The 17415-nt window shown below is 27.8% G+C and overlaps 1 protein-coding gene across 2 annotated transcripts in view; it reads left to right on the top strand.

The window, feature by feature from the left end:
* Positions 1-17027, top strand: part of LOC143258611 (acetyl-CoA acetyltransferase A, mitochondrial-like) — a 33153-nt gene extending 16126 nt beyond the window's left edge. Inside the window, exons 7-14 of one of the 2 annotated variants that reach the window (XM_076517819.1) lie at positions 4555-4605; positions 5035-5136; positions 5622-5766; positions 7519-7632; positions 11035-11099; positions 12576-12733; positions 13356-13472; positions 16209-17027. In XM_076517819.1, coding sequence (XP_076373934.1) covers positions 4555-4605; positions 5035-5136; positions 5622-5766; positions 7519-7632; positions 11035-11099; positions 12576-12733; positions 13356-13472; positions 16209-16485 — 1029 coding nt within the window. In that variant the 3' untranslated portion in view covers positions 16486-17027. Of the gene's footprint in view, positions 1-4554; positions 4606-5034; positions 5137-5621; positions 5767-7518; positions 7633-11034; positions 11100-12575; positions 12734-13355; positions 13473-15798; positions 15923-16208 lie in introns of those variants that run through there. The other variant, XM_076517820.1, reaches the window with a different exon arrangement.
* The last annotated feature ends 388 nt before the right edge of the window (positions 17028-17415 follow it).

The raw sequence follows: 17415 nt of genomic DNA, 5'->3' as shown, positions 1-17415 counted from the left end.
ATTTATCCAGCATATTACTGGCATATTTTTATAAGTTAAGTCTATGTTGTTTCCTAAAAAATTGTCAATAACATCTTTGAAGGTAGTCCATGTTTCTAACTTTCCTTGTTGTCCTTTTGAAATGTTCATCCAAAATCAGTTTCCTTGTTGAGGCCCAAGAAATATCCTTTCTTAAAGTTTCATTCTTAAAAGAGCTGGGAATTATCCAGCTAGATACTTGAAACAGTTGCCATCTTTGTCAAAGACCTTTCATGTGAAGTGGAGGTAACAGGGCTTTCTTTGTGGTGATCAATCTTTCATGTTCGGTCTTGGTATCAGGCTGACTTTTTATGGCCATTGCTTCTTTATTCATTGCTGATTTTGTAGTCTGTTGTTCCATTCACACAAACAACATGGAAATTTTGCAAAATCGAATTGTTGACATACGAATAGTAACATACAAAGAACTTGTGTGTTTCCACAAAGTAGCTGAACATCATGTTTATATTTGACCTTATTAAGAAGTTAAAAAAAGGAAAAAAATTTGTCAAAGTGCATACACAAATAAATGCTATCTTGGAATGACAAGTCATGGGGCATGTTAATCACTGATATACTGTGTGTTTCTCATAGGGTCTAGAATGATCGATAAGACTTTTGCATCACGATTGGTCTAGAGAAATTTATAGCCAGTGAACAAATATGAACGGATTTCAGTGAAAATTATTCACCTATATAAAATTACACAACTCTTTGTGAAAGCTATACCTGATGCAGAAAAATGGATGTTTTCAGATTTAGTTTATAGGAATTACTGTAGAACATATGAAAATTCCAAGACAAATCATCACATGCCTCATTAATTGATTACATTAAGTTAATCGATTATTTTTGCTTAATAATTTGATATTGAAATGCTTGGAAATATTATTGGAAATGCTAATTTTGATAAAGCTAAACATTACTGAATTACTCAAAAATATTAAATAGAAATTATGATGGCAGTATTCAGTTATGTGGATAATTGAAATAATCAAAAACAGTAATAATCAGAAACATAAGTTCTATTAGTTAGATATTTTTATGACATTAATTCATTTGATTAATTGATTATTTAACACAACCATAAGTCATTGTAATGAATGGTTCTTTGAATTTAGCAGTTAAACTCTATTTGTAATATGTAACATTATTGTATTTTGATATGTCATCTCTGTCTCTGTCTAACTTATATACAGTGAGTTCTTAAAGCACAACTGTTGGTGAATTAGTAAATAATACTGTAATGTTATGTAATAAATAAACTGTAAGAATGTTAAGATTTTTGCATTATGTATTACAATGTTTCAACATTCACAATTTTTGATATTTTATAACCCAAACAAGTGGCAGGTATTTCAGCTTGTTGTTTAATAGAGAAGCTTGTACCTTTTTGACAATTATATGTACAGATGTTTGAAATTTAAAATACATTTTTATTTTACTTTTGTACATATTTCTATTTATGAAATAGTCTATTTCTGTGCAAACAGATATTTATTTTTCTTCTCATGGCAGCTTTTCCTGTGGATGTCATGAGGTTTCAGACAGTTACATTCAAAATTTAATTAAAATGCTTTATTTTCATGGTATACAAAAAAATATAGATACAAGTATAACTAATAATCCACATTTTAATAGTATATGAGTTTTATGTTCATATGTTTATAAGCCAATATTTAAAAAAACCCTGAATTTCCCTTACTATGAGAATTGACATTTTCTCCTTCAAGCACCCTTCTCTTCTGTAATTTATTTACCACCCCTAGAAAAAGGATGAAATTTTATCTAAATTTCTCATTATAATGTTGTCAATATAATGACTCAGGCAAAGCATAATTTTTATAGCCTTTAATCTCATTTGGCTACAGAGCCATCAAACAGACACCCGTACCCCTCTTGCCCACCCATCTGTCACATTCTCTCTTTCAGAAATTGCCAGTTATTCTCTTAGATGTTCAATACTATATTATTTTTAACCAATAGCAAGTCAAGATGTCAAATGATATGTTGTTGTTTTCTGTATAGATAGTTGTCAATTTCCCTTTTAGTTCAAGTTTTATTCCAATGGGAAAGACACTAAGTTTAGATTAATTTTTAACAATTCTTGTTGCATAGTTAAGAAGCCAGAAAAATTTGATAGCTATGAGACATTATTTTCTTTCTGAATGTTATTATTCTGTGTTCTTTGGAGCATTATTTAATGAAATAAAACAATTATCTAATGCAGTACTAGCATTAGTTTTTTGTTTTTTTTTTAAAGTGGGGTTAAATGGCATCAACATTCAACAGCAAAAAAAAGGAAAAAAGACCAAGATAAATAGTTTTTTTTTATGCAATCTTTATTATTATAAAAGTGACTAAAAGTGATAATCGAAAAATAGGTATGCTCATCAGTAATTCATTATAATTCAGTAGCACAGCATAAGCCACATGTCTGCTAAGTGCTTTACAACATAATGGTTCAAAGGGCAATAAAACAAAGTTTAAGCACAAACAGATGTATATCGCTATGAATTTAAAACTATTTAAGATAAATACATGTAGTCTCATGTTGTAATTTGAAGTAATTCTGTAAAGAAAAAAGTGGTACTTTAGATTTATTTCAATTTTTTGCTGTTTTCTGGTAGTTACAAGGTTGGTAAAATTGATAAACCTTTCATAAGCTCAGAGTCTGAATAGAGAAATTAACAGAAAAATTTAAATTTCTACTGAAAAAATGAAGCTTGTTTTGCAAGTTTTAGAGATATATGCAAATAAAGTTTGAGATTTTTGAGATGAAGAAAAGTATTTTTATTGTTATCGTGGAAATCACTTTGTTATCAGACTAGTAAAAGAGACTATATATTAATGGGAAAATCTTTATAAAAATATTTCATTAAAAATTCAGATTTTTTTGTGTGTGCGTGAACAGAAGATTAAATATTTTCTAAATGTTATACAATTTCTTTGTAAACTTTCTGTATTAATGTTATAGTATGGAAGCTGTAACAAGTACAAAATGGATATGAGGTTCATAGAACCAACCAATCTCATAGTGACAGAGAGAGTTAATCATTAAATGTATATTTTGGCAAAATATTTTTGCTGGAAGTTTTTCTGTACAAAAGAAACATCTCTAAATATTAATGTTTAGTAAATTGTATCAAAGCTTCTTTAATCGTAATATGCAGCTAGCTATACATATGTATCTACTCAAAATGTAATTGATCAACTTTACAATCAAAATGTTTTACTCAAATGTTTTTACAATATTTTCATTTCAAAAAAGAAATAGTAAAAAACTTCTCAATCTTTACTTCTTTGTTGCATGATTCACCTCTACTTTGAATTTTCCACTTTAGATCTAACATCTTAAATAATTAAGCTTTTGGAGTATCTGGCCAATTATAAACACAAGCTGTTAGATGTTTGGTTATGTATGCCATTTGTCAATTAAAAAGGTTTACTTATTTACACAAGTATAAATATATACTGTGTATTCTTGAGCTTAGGATTCTTCTACAGTAAGTGTCTGTGACTTGTTCCTAATAAATTCAATAATAAATGAACAAGTACTCCACTTGTTTTTAAAATTAGTTACATATGTACAACAACTTTTTTACACTATGGAAATCATAGGCATATCACAAACTATGTAGTTCTTTTATTCTTCTCAAAACTCCACATAGGCCTATTCAGTTGCTTTAGAATTTCAGTTAACAAACTGAACTACCTTTCCTGTTTCAATCACACTAGTATTCTGTGTATAATTCACTATCAGTGTGATGAGTTACTTCAGTAATCATTTGATCCTTCATAATATCATGTATTCCTTTTGTCAAATGTACTCAAGATGATTCAGTTACTACAACCATGCTTTGAGAGAATAAATTATTCTTATCTCTTTTCTTACTGTTAGTCTTAACATATTAAACATCAGCCATATCACTTCTATAGCAGTTAACTTCACACCAAACATTTCCTTGGACATGACTTTGCTCTCATCTGCTATTTTCTGTCTTCTCTATGTTTATCACTTAATCATCTGCCTGCCTTCTAGAAATCTCAATATTCTCAGTATCAGTATATTGCACACAGTTTGATAGTCTCAACATCAATGAATTATAAACACAACTTCCAACAGTTGTCTGCTTTTTATTTGCTTGTTATTAAAAAAAAAGTAAAGAATCATAAAATATTCACTCACAAAATAAATTAACTCATAATATCTACACTAAATACTCTTTTATATTATGACACAAGCTATATGTAATTACAGGCAAGGAATGTAAAGTCTGAACTTCCTTTCCTCTAAATTTCTGAAATATCTATAAATTTGTCAAATCCATTTTAAAATATAAAAATACAAACTTATTAGGTAGTAATAATAAAATAATTTAAAATTTCATGAACTTATTAATACAAACTCATGAGTGTTATTCAAACAATGTTTATTCTTTGTGTGAGGGGGAATAGACTTAATGAATATATGATAAGTATATTTACAAACATGCAACTATATTGAAATGATCAAAATATTTCTTTTTCTAATAGGATGGATGCATGTATGATGGTCTGACTGACGTATACAACAGGGTATTAATGGTATGCTAATTGTTTTGTCAATTGTGTTTATTGCCTGTATTAAAGTATACACTTATTTAGGCAATGTTATTTTAGTACTTTTAAAATGGATGTATTGTTGGAATGAGCTTTATGTATTTTGTTTTCATATGTGTAGCTACAAAGTAATTATTGCTGATTTTTAATGTCATTTTTTTTGAGTGAAAGTTGGAAAATCTTGCACTTTGATATTTCTGTAATGCTACAAATGTATGTGACAGTTGTTTTAATTGTGATCTAGAACTTAATGGTAAAAGTATTAAAAACAGTCATGCATTATGAGTTTTTTCTGCTTTTTCAATAAAGATAATTTGTAAAGCATAAGTACACAAATTGCCATGAAAGTTTTGTAACTATCAGTTGTAATAATTCTGTAATATTTTTTCTTCATAACCTTCCTTCTAATATTAGGGAGTGTGTGGTGAGAAAACTGCCAAGACTTACAACATCAGCCGACAAGAACAAGATGAACATGCCATAAGTAGTTATAAAAAATCTATGGCTGCTTTTGAGGTGTGTAGTACAATTAAAATTATACATTGTTTATGCAAATATTCTTTTATTATTCTGTTTTAATAAGAAAAATGTTATAAATTGAACACCATGAGATAAAAAATGTTTTTAAATTTCACATTTCAGAGAAGGTTATCAAACTTAAGACTTTCTTATGTGAAAATTAAATTACATTTAAAATTTATGAACTGTTTTACTCAATAGTTTTTAATGTTGAAATGTGATGCTTGTAATTAAAATCTCCATATATACAGTGGACTTTATATATACAAGTTACTAGAAAACTAAATTTTGCCAAATTTGATAGTATGGTATTTGAGATGCAACTGCGTGTGTGTATGTATGTGTTTATTTATATATGCAAATATTTTAGATGCCATTATTATTATAAGAGAACAATCTTGGTGGTTTCTTAAAAGCTTTTTCAACTTTATTCATAGGACCTAAAGTTTGTTAAATTTACTTAAAATTAGTTTTATGTTTAGGCTGGGGTGTTTGAAAGAGAGATTGTCCATGTTGTTATCCCAGGAAAAAAAGGAAAGCCTGATATTGAAGTGAAACAAGATGAAGAATTTACTCGTGGCAATTTTGAAAAGTTTGGAAAATTACCTCCTGCATTTCAAAAAGATGGTAGCTTTCAAACCAGAACTTTTAATATTATTATAGTTGTTTCTTTTTGGTATTCAAATTCCTAATAACTACAAATTGGTGATAATATTTTGCAAACTTCTACGATTTCTGATATTGTTATGGTGAACTTGCAGTGTTCTTTATCACAAATTTGTTGCCATATAGGTAATATCTAAACAAAACCACTCTGTAAAGGTATATTGCTTAATCATGTACTTGAGTAGAAAGTAGAGCATTGTAACCCCTTGTACACTTCTTGCCTTACCTACTACTAGTTCATTGGTAATACAATGTTAACAAAAGGTTAATTTGATTATATTGGTACATAACTTAATCTAAGATCCAAAGCAATACTTCCCTGTTTATATTTGTACAAAAAAAAGTTTTGTCACAAAATGTTTTGTCTTTTACAATATTAGTACATTTTGTCTCTGTGCAAGCTTGTGTATTGCATTGGTTTCAACTATTATAGGTTTAATTATTGATGCATATTTTTAAGAATTTCCTTCCTTATCATTTAGCATAAAAAGGAATTTTAAGTTTTTTTCTGCTTTCTTAAGAATTTTTCCCATATCATAGTTGATAGGTTTTAGTTTTTATTTATTTAACACTAAAATCAACTTATTTAAGAAATAGAATTATAAATTTGCTCACAAATTTCTTCTGTATCAGCTATAAAAACTACATGGAGAAGCAGGCAACACTTTTGATTACTTATGTTAGCTGGATGTATTGCAGGTTTTCTTACATTCATGTTTATATTTTCTGTTGTTTTTTCTACATATAACAGTATTATACTTAAAGCTTCAGGAGAAATTTCAAGCTGTAAATATATATTAAATAAAGAATTATTGAAGTTTTCAGCATGAAATATACATCCTTTTACTATTAGATGTCAACAGATTTAGTTTTTGTATAAGTTTTAACTGAAATTGAAATTCTTTATATTCTCATCATTTTTTATATTAAATTGTACTTTATTAATTTTTGTGATAAAAATTATACACTTTTTGAAAAAGTAAGTCGTATGGCCTGTTCAGCTACATTAATCTCTGATAAGATAAAAAATTTAAGATTATGCTTCTCATCTTGCTAGCTTCCTTACAGAATACTGTAATAAGACAACAAATTAATTTCTTAATTTTTATGTAATGTTAAAAGCTATAGTTTTAACATTATAATTTATATATTAGCTAGAAAGCACATGGCATTAAAATGAAGAAAGTCCCAGAGTAGTCTAATATGTTCAAAAATATTGGAGATTTTGGAAAGAAGCTTAAGCTAGAGATGATGTGTTTTGAATGTTTAGTTTTCAGTTGGTTGTTCCAGTCATTGAGTAATTTGATTTTAGTCTGAAAGAAGTATTTAGATAAGTGGTATTAATTGTGTATTTTCAGTTATCCAAACAAACAAGTGATTGTATAACAAAGTGCAAATCCCATTTTCTTTGTTTATTCAATTTCTATTTTTATCTTATGATTTACGTCTGAAAAACTGTTCCTTTGAAGTTTTTTAATACAGAATGACATTTTTAGAAAATTTTTAAAAATAAAATTTCAGTTTTTTCTTAGATTAATTTTGTCTCTTTTTTTAGTATATTATATTCAATTTTAGTATGTTTTGTATTGAACTGAAGTTGTTTAGCTTGATTGATATGTTGTACATATTTTAGAAACGAGAAAAATTTGTTTGATGTAATAGTAGTTACTTTGTACGTTTTGTGTATTTGAATAAATAATGTTTTTTTGATAGGAACCATAACTGCAGCTAATGCAAGTACCTTAAGTGATGGAGGAGCTGCCTGTGTTCTAATGACTGAACAAGCTATGGAAAAGTTTAAAGTTAAACCTATTGCAAAAATAATTGGTAAGCACAAGATCAGCTTTTAATTTAAAGAATTGGTTTCTTTGTTTTTTTCAAACATATGTCTAATATTGTTATAGTTTAAAGAATATAGATGAAGAATAATATCATGAATGACATGTTTGATTCATTAAAACGAATTTAATATAGTTTTTTGATATCATTGTTAAAATGAAACATTACATTTTTGAACACTGTACTTTTAATATTTGGGTATAGTCTTGTACACACTGTTGTATCAGATTTTGTAAAGTAGTAAAACATTTTAAAAATATATACATGAAAAGTTGGAATTAAAGTAGAAAATATAATAATAAGGGAATTTATATAATACAATTTTTGTTTAAACATTTTTTTAAATTGTAGAAATTATAGATATAAATGCAGCAAATGAAAGCAGCTAAGTGTATAAATACATGATGGATAAAAATAACACTAAAGCATATTCAGTTATTGTTTACAAGATACAAAAAAGTAAACAGGTTCTTAGAATGAAATTATTCATTCTCCAACTATAATTTTAAAGTGCAGATAGAAGTGCATTAATATACTTAAGGGAAACAATATAAGATGCTTAATATTATTGTGTTTGTAAAAAATATAAAAAGGGATAATCTTTTTCGCACAATCATTTAAACAATTTTTATAAAAAAATAAATAAAATACAATTTAAGAAATGGTGTCCTTGTGGAGAAGTATTGTTTTTAATGAATTAGTACAGAAGTTAGCAAAAGTAAAAGTAGACAAAAGTTAAAACAAAATAATTGTGTTTGTCATATTTTACAATTGTAATTAACAAGCTAGTTGTTTGCAAATGAATTCAAATTATCAACTGACTTTATGTAAATTACCAAAACAAATAAAATGTAAAGTTCTTGGAAGTTTAAAGCACTATAACCATATGTCTGAAAAGGAAGTCTTAAATTTATTTACAAAGGGTTTTCCCATTAAATTTCAGAACATTGGCAAGTTGTAGTTGCATGTTATTGTACTGAATGTTTTATTTTTTAGGAAATTTAAAAAGAACTCCTTTGGTTAATTATCTGCCAGTTTACAGTGTCATTATTCCTATCGTAATAGGTCAAAGGCCATGTCATCACATTTGTTGACTTGCATTCAAAAATTGTTTGAACTACTATTTTATGAATTTATCTCCTTGAGTTTGGTATTAAACTGTAGATTAATAATTCAAATTTTCATGTCATACATAATTTCTTAATTGAAAGGTAAATATTAAATGCACATAAACATTGATTTTTGTGTGTCGCATGGTATGTTGAATGCAAAAGTGGTTCAAATTAAATGTTTGGGATGTCAGAATACGAAGTCTATAGTATTGTACAAATTGGGAACTCAAATTACCAATATTGACAAGTTATAAGATAAAAACTTTTTATCTTTTCTATTAGGCTTAGATATCATATTTAGTGAATGAAACATAGTGGCCCCTTCTCAACTCTCTCCATTTTTGGAAATGATCCCTTAAATACACTTACTTTTATGTATGGCATGTGAATAACCAATTGTGAGCTCAGAATTTCTCCTTAGTAATTTTCTCAGCTGTTTTTAAATATATTGGCATTCTCTTTCTTAAAAGACAAATCTTCATACTGGTAAGTTAAGTCTTCTAGCCCATTCAAGATTTAATATTTTTTTAGTTACAAATACAGCATAGTTATTAAATTTGATAAATGAAGTAATTTATGATTTTTTAGTTAATCAAATTTGTGTGTGTGTATATATCCTAAAAAACCTTTTTCACATTCTCCACATGTGAAATTTCTAAAGGCCTAGCAAGCTATGATAAGCAGCAATGGGTAACAAAGGTTGTCACCAGAAGAGATAATTGTTTAGTTTATTTCTTTATTTACTGTTCTATGTTTTAAAACAAAATAAGTTTAAGAACATTTCAAATCGTAATAATCTATATACAATTTATAATAATCGAAATATGACTGTATTTTACTGAGTACTAGTCCACTAAAGTACACCCAAGATAGGTCACTTAGTAAAGACTAAAGGTCAGATTTTTATTATTGATTATGGTAACATGAGTGCACACACACTGTATCTTTGTAATCTCTGTATTGTTAGCCAAACATGGCTGAATGGTCAATATAATAAAATAGTAAATCTATATAAATGTATAATGTTATGAGATTTAAGCTATTTAGTTTAAACATTTATGTTTTGTTTTATAATCTGTTGTCATTCTAGAATGAAAAAGGCATAATTTATATTCATTTCCTAATTTTATATGGTGGTTATGAGATTGTTCAGATTGACTGAATCCATACAATGAATCATTAGTTAAAACAGCATAAAACATAGTTCTTTCTTAAAACAAATGTTTGATAAAACTATCTGGACATTATAAAGATTGTGCATGTGAAATTTGAAAATTTTCTAATGTATAAAAGTATTTTTAACCTTAAAATGAAAATTAGTTTGCATAGGATAGGCAACATGCAACAATAAAAAGGTACAAGAAAAACATTGCTTAATAAACTTTGGGATTTATTTTTTTTTTTATTTGCACAATACCCTTATTTTTTACTTATAATCTGCCAAATTTTGTGAACATATGCTTACTAATTTAAAAGTAATAGCGTGAAAACTAACAAGCACAAAATGGTTAGAAGTCCCAGGAATTGATCCCATGCTGAAAGGGTTAAAGTAATGGACATAAATAGTTTATATGATCTTTCCATAATATAACAATGAAGATATAGATGGTGTGGTATATAAATATAAAAACAAAAATCTGGTATAATATGTAGGTTATGGCTTTCAAATGTAGGTATCATTTTACAAACTAGAATTACAACAAACTATGTACTGACAAAAGCTACTTACACATTGGTGTTTTGGCATGTTATATTTCATCTCATTTTTGTACATACACCAAAAAAAAAAAGTAAACTTAGAATTTGGTCTATGTTTTGTAGATGTCCGATTAGATACTAAACAATCAAAAGTATGATTTTATCTGAATTTATCCAATGAAATTTATTTTGGAAAGTTTAATAATTAAAATTTATTACTAAGAGTAAAATGTTAGTTGTAAAGGGAAGTATAAAAACAAAACATGATTAGTATATTTAGGGTTAAGAATGCTTGCTAGTTATAAAACAAATTTATTTATTAATATTTGAACTAAAAACATTTCATTAAATTTTATATTGGAGAGCTAATTAACACTGAATTCTTTACAATAATGCATACAGTAAAAGCTGTTCCACTATCTTGAATGAGAACATGCATACATTTACTTCAATCATTGTTTGTATCCACCATTTTTAATAAGGCTAAACTAATAACAGCTACTTATTTATATAATTTTATGTTTAATGGGTTGTAGTATGTGTGTAAAGAAGTAAATAAAATATTTTATCTTTTTAAAAGGCTTTGCTGATGCTGCTGTTGATCCTATAGACTTTCCAGTTGCTCCAGCTCAGGCTGTACATAAGGTCTGTAATATTTATGTAAAATATAATTTTGGTTATGTTAATAATTAAAGCATGAAGTTGGAAGATATAAATTTGTTGCTTTTTTTGCATGAATTGGGTAAGAAAATCTTAAAATATATTTTTCAAAATATTAATTTAATCCTAAATGTCCAAATTAATTTGAATAGTATTTTGAATCAATCACAATGAATTGTAAAAGCTGTAACTTCATTATATTTGTTATTCTTAAGTGACTAATATTTTTCTGTATAATTTATTATAACCAAATATCAAACATCTTGCTGCTTTGAAAATTACCTTAAGAGATTAATTAAATTTCATGCTTCTTACTGGTTTCTTGACAATAGTAAGATTATATCTCAATTTAATACTATTCAAAATTCTTGCATAAGAAAACAACTAAAAACACATTTTGTTTTCTGATACAATTTTGTAGCTTACTGAAACTAGAGGACAATAATTATTTTCCTACAAAAAAATTTAAAACATCTGTATGAAGCAGATCATTATTACCATTGTTTTAAAAGCAACCATAAAATTACTTATTTTCATACACTTAAAAATAATCTTGCTAGGAATAAAAATTAATGTTTGAACAGTTATAATGTTGTGGTATGTTCAGGTCAAAATTATCCTGATAGTGATTGGATAGATTCACTAAATAACAGGAAATTCAATAAAATATGTTTTACAGAGTTGTTCTAATTTTCTCTGAATTCTTTCCTGAATTTGAGAATTAAAACACAAATATAATGTGTGTATTTGTTTGTTAGATGGGAAGTAACTTTTACTGGATTAGAAATTTTTGTCTAGCTGACTTGGCTAAGGTGCCTTTTATCATACTGTTGAAACCTAACTTGACTTACTTCCATGGTAATATCAGACTTAGAGCAACAAGTACTATCCACATGGCTGGTCACTCATTAAATCTTGTTGGAGATTGTAGAGGTTTTACCCCATCTTCCATTGGAAAACACTGCTATCAACACCCTTGTGCAATGTATTACAGCCATAAACAGATCAGGTGTTATTTCACAAGTGACATAAAATAAAAGAAATTAGAATGATATCACCTTTATGTCCTTCTCAACCATGTGCTATGCAAAAACTACACACTCCAGAATAATGGAATTTTCAAGTAATACTATATTAAAATAAGAAGATAAAAAACACTGTTTTTATAAAACAAAATACTGTCACTAAAATGTGTATGAAACCTAATAAATAGGCAACTCCAGATTAAGGCGTGGGCATACCAGGCTGAAGCTCAGGGCCTCAAGCTATGACTATAAATGTACTGCACATAGAAGTTCTGTTTCTTGAGGATGGGCCTCTATAAGTTGAAAAGCATAGGGCAAATAAAACCCTTAATCCAGACAAAAAATCTTATTAGTTAATTAGTAAATTCAACCTAATTTTTTCCATTTTCCATGTGGTACATAATTGAATGTGATCTCTGTCTATTTGTTATTTCAGCTTCTTGCTACAGCAGGAATTAAAACAGAAGATGTTGCTATGTGGGAGATTAACGAAGCTTTCAGTGCTGTTGTTATAGCAAACATCAAACTGTTAGGCCTAAACCCAGCCAAAGTCAACCCGAATGGAGGTGCAGTAAGCTTGGGGCATCCTTTGGGGTATGTAAATTTTTTTTTTTTTTTATCTTTCATCTCTATTCTCAGTTTGATGAATGATAGTTGTGGAAATATATGTATAAGTAACATTTATAGGTAACTTTACTAAAAGGGATGACTTAAAAATATATTTGTCTAACTCGGGGGTTCCCAACAGGTGGGTTGCGACCCCCTGTGGGGTCGCGAAGCCTTGGCAGGGGAGTCGCGTAGCCTTGTTAGAAGTAGCTTGGGATAACATTAATTTTATTTCATCAATTACATTTTCATGTTGCAAGTGCCAAAAGGTTGGGAACCCCTGGTCTAACTGATGTAAAATGTGAAGAAAAGAGGAGAATGGAATCAAGAAAATACACTAACTTAATAGATTATATAATATTTTAGTTAATATTGATTCAAGTTAACTGCTTACTGTTTGTTTGAGCTCTTATATCTAAAGATCAGGAATGTAAGAGCTTTCATAATTAGACATATATACACTATTACATTCCTTTTCACAAATAGTTATTTATGTAATGAAATAAGGTTTTCAGCAGCCATGTTTATAAGAGTGGTCCATTCTAAATAATTTGCATAAATATTCTTTTCTTTATTTTATCATTATTTTTTATTATTATTATACACACAGAATGTCTGGTGCTCGAATTGTTAATTGTCTTGCCTTGAACCTGAAACCTGGAGAATATGGTGTGGCAACTGCGTGCAATGGTGGTGGTGGTGCTGGTGCCATGTTGGTGCAGAAATTGTAAGTGGACTTTAAGAAAGAAGAGTAGTGCCATTGAAAAGTATAAAAATGAATAAAATGTTTCATTTGAACTTGCATAAAAAATAGAAAGTTTAAGAAGAATAGAAGAATATATTGCATGTTACAGAACTATGTTTAATAATTTTTTCCTCAAATTTATATTTTAAAAACTTTAATATTTCTAAGGTCTGTAAAATATTTGTTTACTTTTAAATTCTTTAAAAGTTAAAAATGAAGTTAAATTTAAAACATAAAAATTAAACCTTTATTAAAATATGTAATAGAACCAGTGTTTTAAACATCCTAAAATATGATTTCCATTCCTGACATAATATACAGGTTTTATATAGTTTCATGTGACATCAAGAATAAGAGTTTGTTTTACGAATCAATAGCTTGTTATAATATAGTTTAAACAATATTTGTTTGAGTACAAATAATGCAAGATGTTGCACAAACAGCCATTTATTAGGTGAGTTTAATGATTACCTGCACAATAAATTAAAAAACGTGTAGATGTACTACAAATGGAGCACTCCTGTATGACAGAAAATAAAGATATTTTTCTATTGTATACATATTTATGTGTATACTTTTGTTCATTTTATAAACCACCTTCCAAAAAATACTTGACAACAAACATGAAGTAAAAATCTAAGTACAAAATTAGGTTTAAAAATTAAAAGTTGATAAAATTAAGAGATTTCTTCAGCTTCGACATAAACATATAAATGATACACTTTGGGATCTCAGGGTTATAAATAATATTAGGTGCAATCATTTTTTATTCAAAACCTACATTGACTTACCCAAGATTTATTCCCAAACCAAAGAAGTGATTGATTTAAAGTTTGTCCAAAATTCTGGTTTTATTATAAGAACTTTCATCATAAATAACAAGAGAAGAAATTGTTCTAATTACCATTAACACAGTAAAATATGTAAGGGTTATGTCATTATGAAAGAAACAACACATTTCAAATTTGAAATAATCCATGAACTAACATTTTGTCAATAAAGACAGTTTCACCAACTGTAGTTTTTAAATGGCATTAAGAATGATTAACTAGAAAAATCACCAAAATCCACACGATGTGTGGACTATATCTGGCAGCACAAAATGTTCATGTTTAAAACTTGTGCTGTATCTTGATTAAATTACTTAACATTCGATCATAAATTTACAAGTAACATTCTCTTTAAGTATCTAATACATCAACTTTATTTTTGTTGTCATTTGCTGATCATTTCACTCTGTATTAAACGTGAATTATGATATTGACATCAGTATTACTACCATCAATGAAATAGTGGGAAGTTCCACTTAAACAGACATTTAAATTATTATATGGTAAAATCAGTGTATCTGCTTTAAACTAGTAAACTGATGGAACAATTGCCACTAAGCATGATATGTAATATGGTGCTTCCCAGGGAGTAGCATATGGAAGAGGGAGTGGCATTCAGAGATGATCCTTGGGATCCATTTCTTCCTCATGATTGGAAGGATATGTCATCTGGTATCCCATTATTTGAAATTACTGTTTTTACGTGCAATGTGTTGGGAACTTGAAATTGTGTTAAATTTTCTCAAATGATGATTAAAAGAAAAAGCAAGCCAAAATCAACACTTGCTAAAATGGAAATGTTATTTTACCGTAAGTCCCAAATTTTTCATGTCAAGTTTTTCGAAAATTTAAAAAACATAAAAAATCTTGTTGCAATTTATAGACCTTTGAATAATTTTTTTTAAATATTGAAGAATGTATTTTTGAGAAAATATTTTTCAAATTAGAATAAATTCATAATAACTGAACATAAAAAAAAGTTGAAAATTCTACAATACCTGAATATGCAAGTCATACCATTCGTATAATAGTTATGTGAAATCATTTTTGAAGTATGTGCCAATATTGAACAAAAACAATTACCAGCTGATATCCATAAATTAAATGACAAAGTGGTACTTCTCTTAAGGTTTAGGTAGAGCATCATGATTCTTCTGAAAGAGTTTAACACGTATCTGTTTAGAGATGATATTTTGATCTGCTAACATATATCTTCATGGAAATGAGGAAAACTTGATCTGCTATATCAATATGTCTATATACATGGACATAAGGCTCAGGAACACCTTTTACAAACAAGAATAGTTTTATCATAAATTGGTTTATAAAGGAAATAATCTAAGTTATCTAGTTTGTTTGTTTTTTGTTACATATGTTTGGGGTATTTAAAGATATTAATAAAAAAATAAGGAACAATTGATACTGCATTGGATGAATATCATTGTAGATAGTTTAACATTCTTTTAAACCATAAATAGGTTCTTCCAAAGTTCAACAATCCCAGATGAAAGAATGCATAAAAGAAAATTTGCAACATGTAGTGCAGTTAATAAGACTAGAAACAATGGGTGTTTTAGGCAAAGTTAAATAGAGTCGTTCATTTATTTTGTTTCAGGAATGTATACTTCTGGTATTTTTACAAATTGATGCAGTTTAATTTTTAATATTTTTTGAGACTAGATGTTCAAAACAATTTTAAATTGTAGTTATTAATGCAACATTTGAATAATCAAATAAATTATAAAGTGATGAGAATTTTACTGGTACATTTAAACAGTTTCTAATTTATCACAAATTTTTAGTATAGCAGAATCTTGAAAAACTATATTTTAATAACCAGGTAGTAATTGTAATATTAAATACTAACCACCAACTATCTGTACCATAGGCCAGTTGAAGATGAAGCTTCCAATCACAGACCAGTTTTAACACTGTATACAAAATACCCTTGCTCACTTTGTGAAGATGCTAAAATGCAACTTCTTCCTGTTATGGATCAAATTAAGCTAGAAGAGGTTGATATTACCAAACCAGAAAACAGACATTGGTTTGGAAAGTATCAATATGAAATTCCAGTTTTTCATATTAATGGAAAATTTTTAATGAAGCACAGAGTAGATTTGGAACTTCTGAAGAAGAAATTAAAAGCGATTTGCAGGAGATAGCACTGTGTATAAAAAAGATAAGATACAAGAAATATAGATACCTGTGTGTACATTAGGCCTTTGTATCTGTTAGTGAATCCTTATTTTTCCAGTGTGATAAATACTACCTCCCTATCTAAATAGCTAATACTTGAAGTTTAAAACTACTTTTATAGCTATTCAGTGATGTCAGTCAGTCGTGCTTTCAGATTTATACTGGTTTAGCTATAGCGATAGAAATAGACATTTTATAATAGGGGTAAAATAAAAGATGGTAGTGATAGTTAACAAAGGTACATTACCTAGTGTTGAAGTAAATATTTTTTGGTAACTCTAATATAAAAATTTTGGAAATAGCAAGATTACAAATGACTAACAAATAACATGATTGAGAGAAAAGGTATACAAATTTTTGTATGGATATTAATGACTTTTTAATAAAATAAAATATGTTCTGTTAGAGAGAATAATTATTTTGCCAAAAAGGCAGTTTCTGTGTTGTATTTTACATTCTTCTGGGATAATAAACACAAAACTCTTGAAAATTTGTCAACAGCCATAAACTTGTAATTTTGTGGATTATCTTTCATCCTAGACAAAGGCTTCATGTGGTATTGTGTGTGTGTAAATACGTCAGAAATAAATTTGAAACTTAAGGTTTATTGTAAAGAAATTTTAAAAGAAAATGAACTTTTTTTTTGCCATGTTTGGTAACACTGATACAAGTTTCATACAAATCAAACAACATACAATATTCACATTATTTATTTATTTTCAGGAATTTCTTGTCTTTTAAAATATAGATACAGGCGTTGCAGAAATAATGCTCAATGTCCTTGCACTTATATCAGTTATGGCCCAGCATGTTAAATTAGGGAAGTTTAGCGCAGATAGCCCTCGTATAGCTTTGCGAGAAATTCAAAAAACAAAAGACAAATTATATCAGTTATT

This window comes from Tachypleus tridentatus, chromosome 8, assembly GCF_004210375.1.
Source record: "Tachypleus tridentatus isolate NWPU-2018 chromosome 8, ASM421037v1, whole genome shotgun sequence".
NCBI lineage: Eukaryota > Metazoa > Arthropoda > Merostomata > Xiphosura > Limulidae > Tachypleus > Tachypleus tridentatus.
This window is presented reverse-complemented; position numbering and strand designations above follow the sequence as displayed.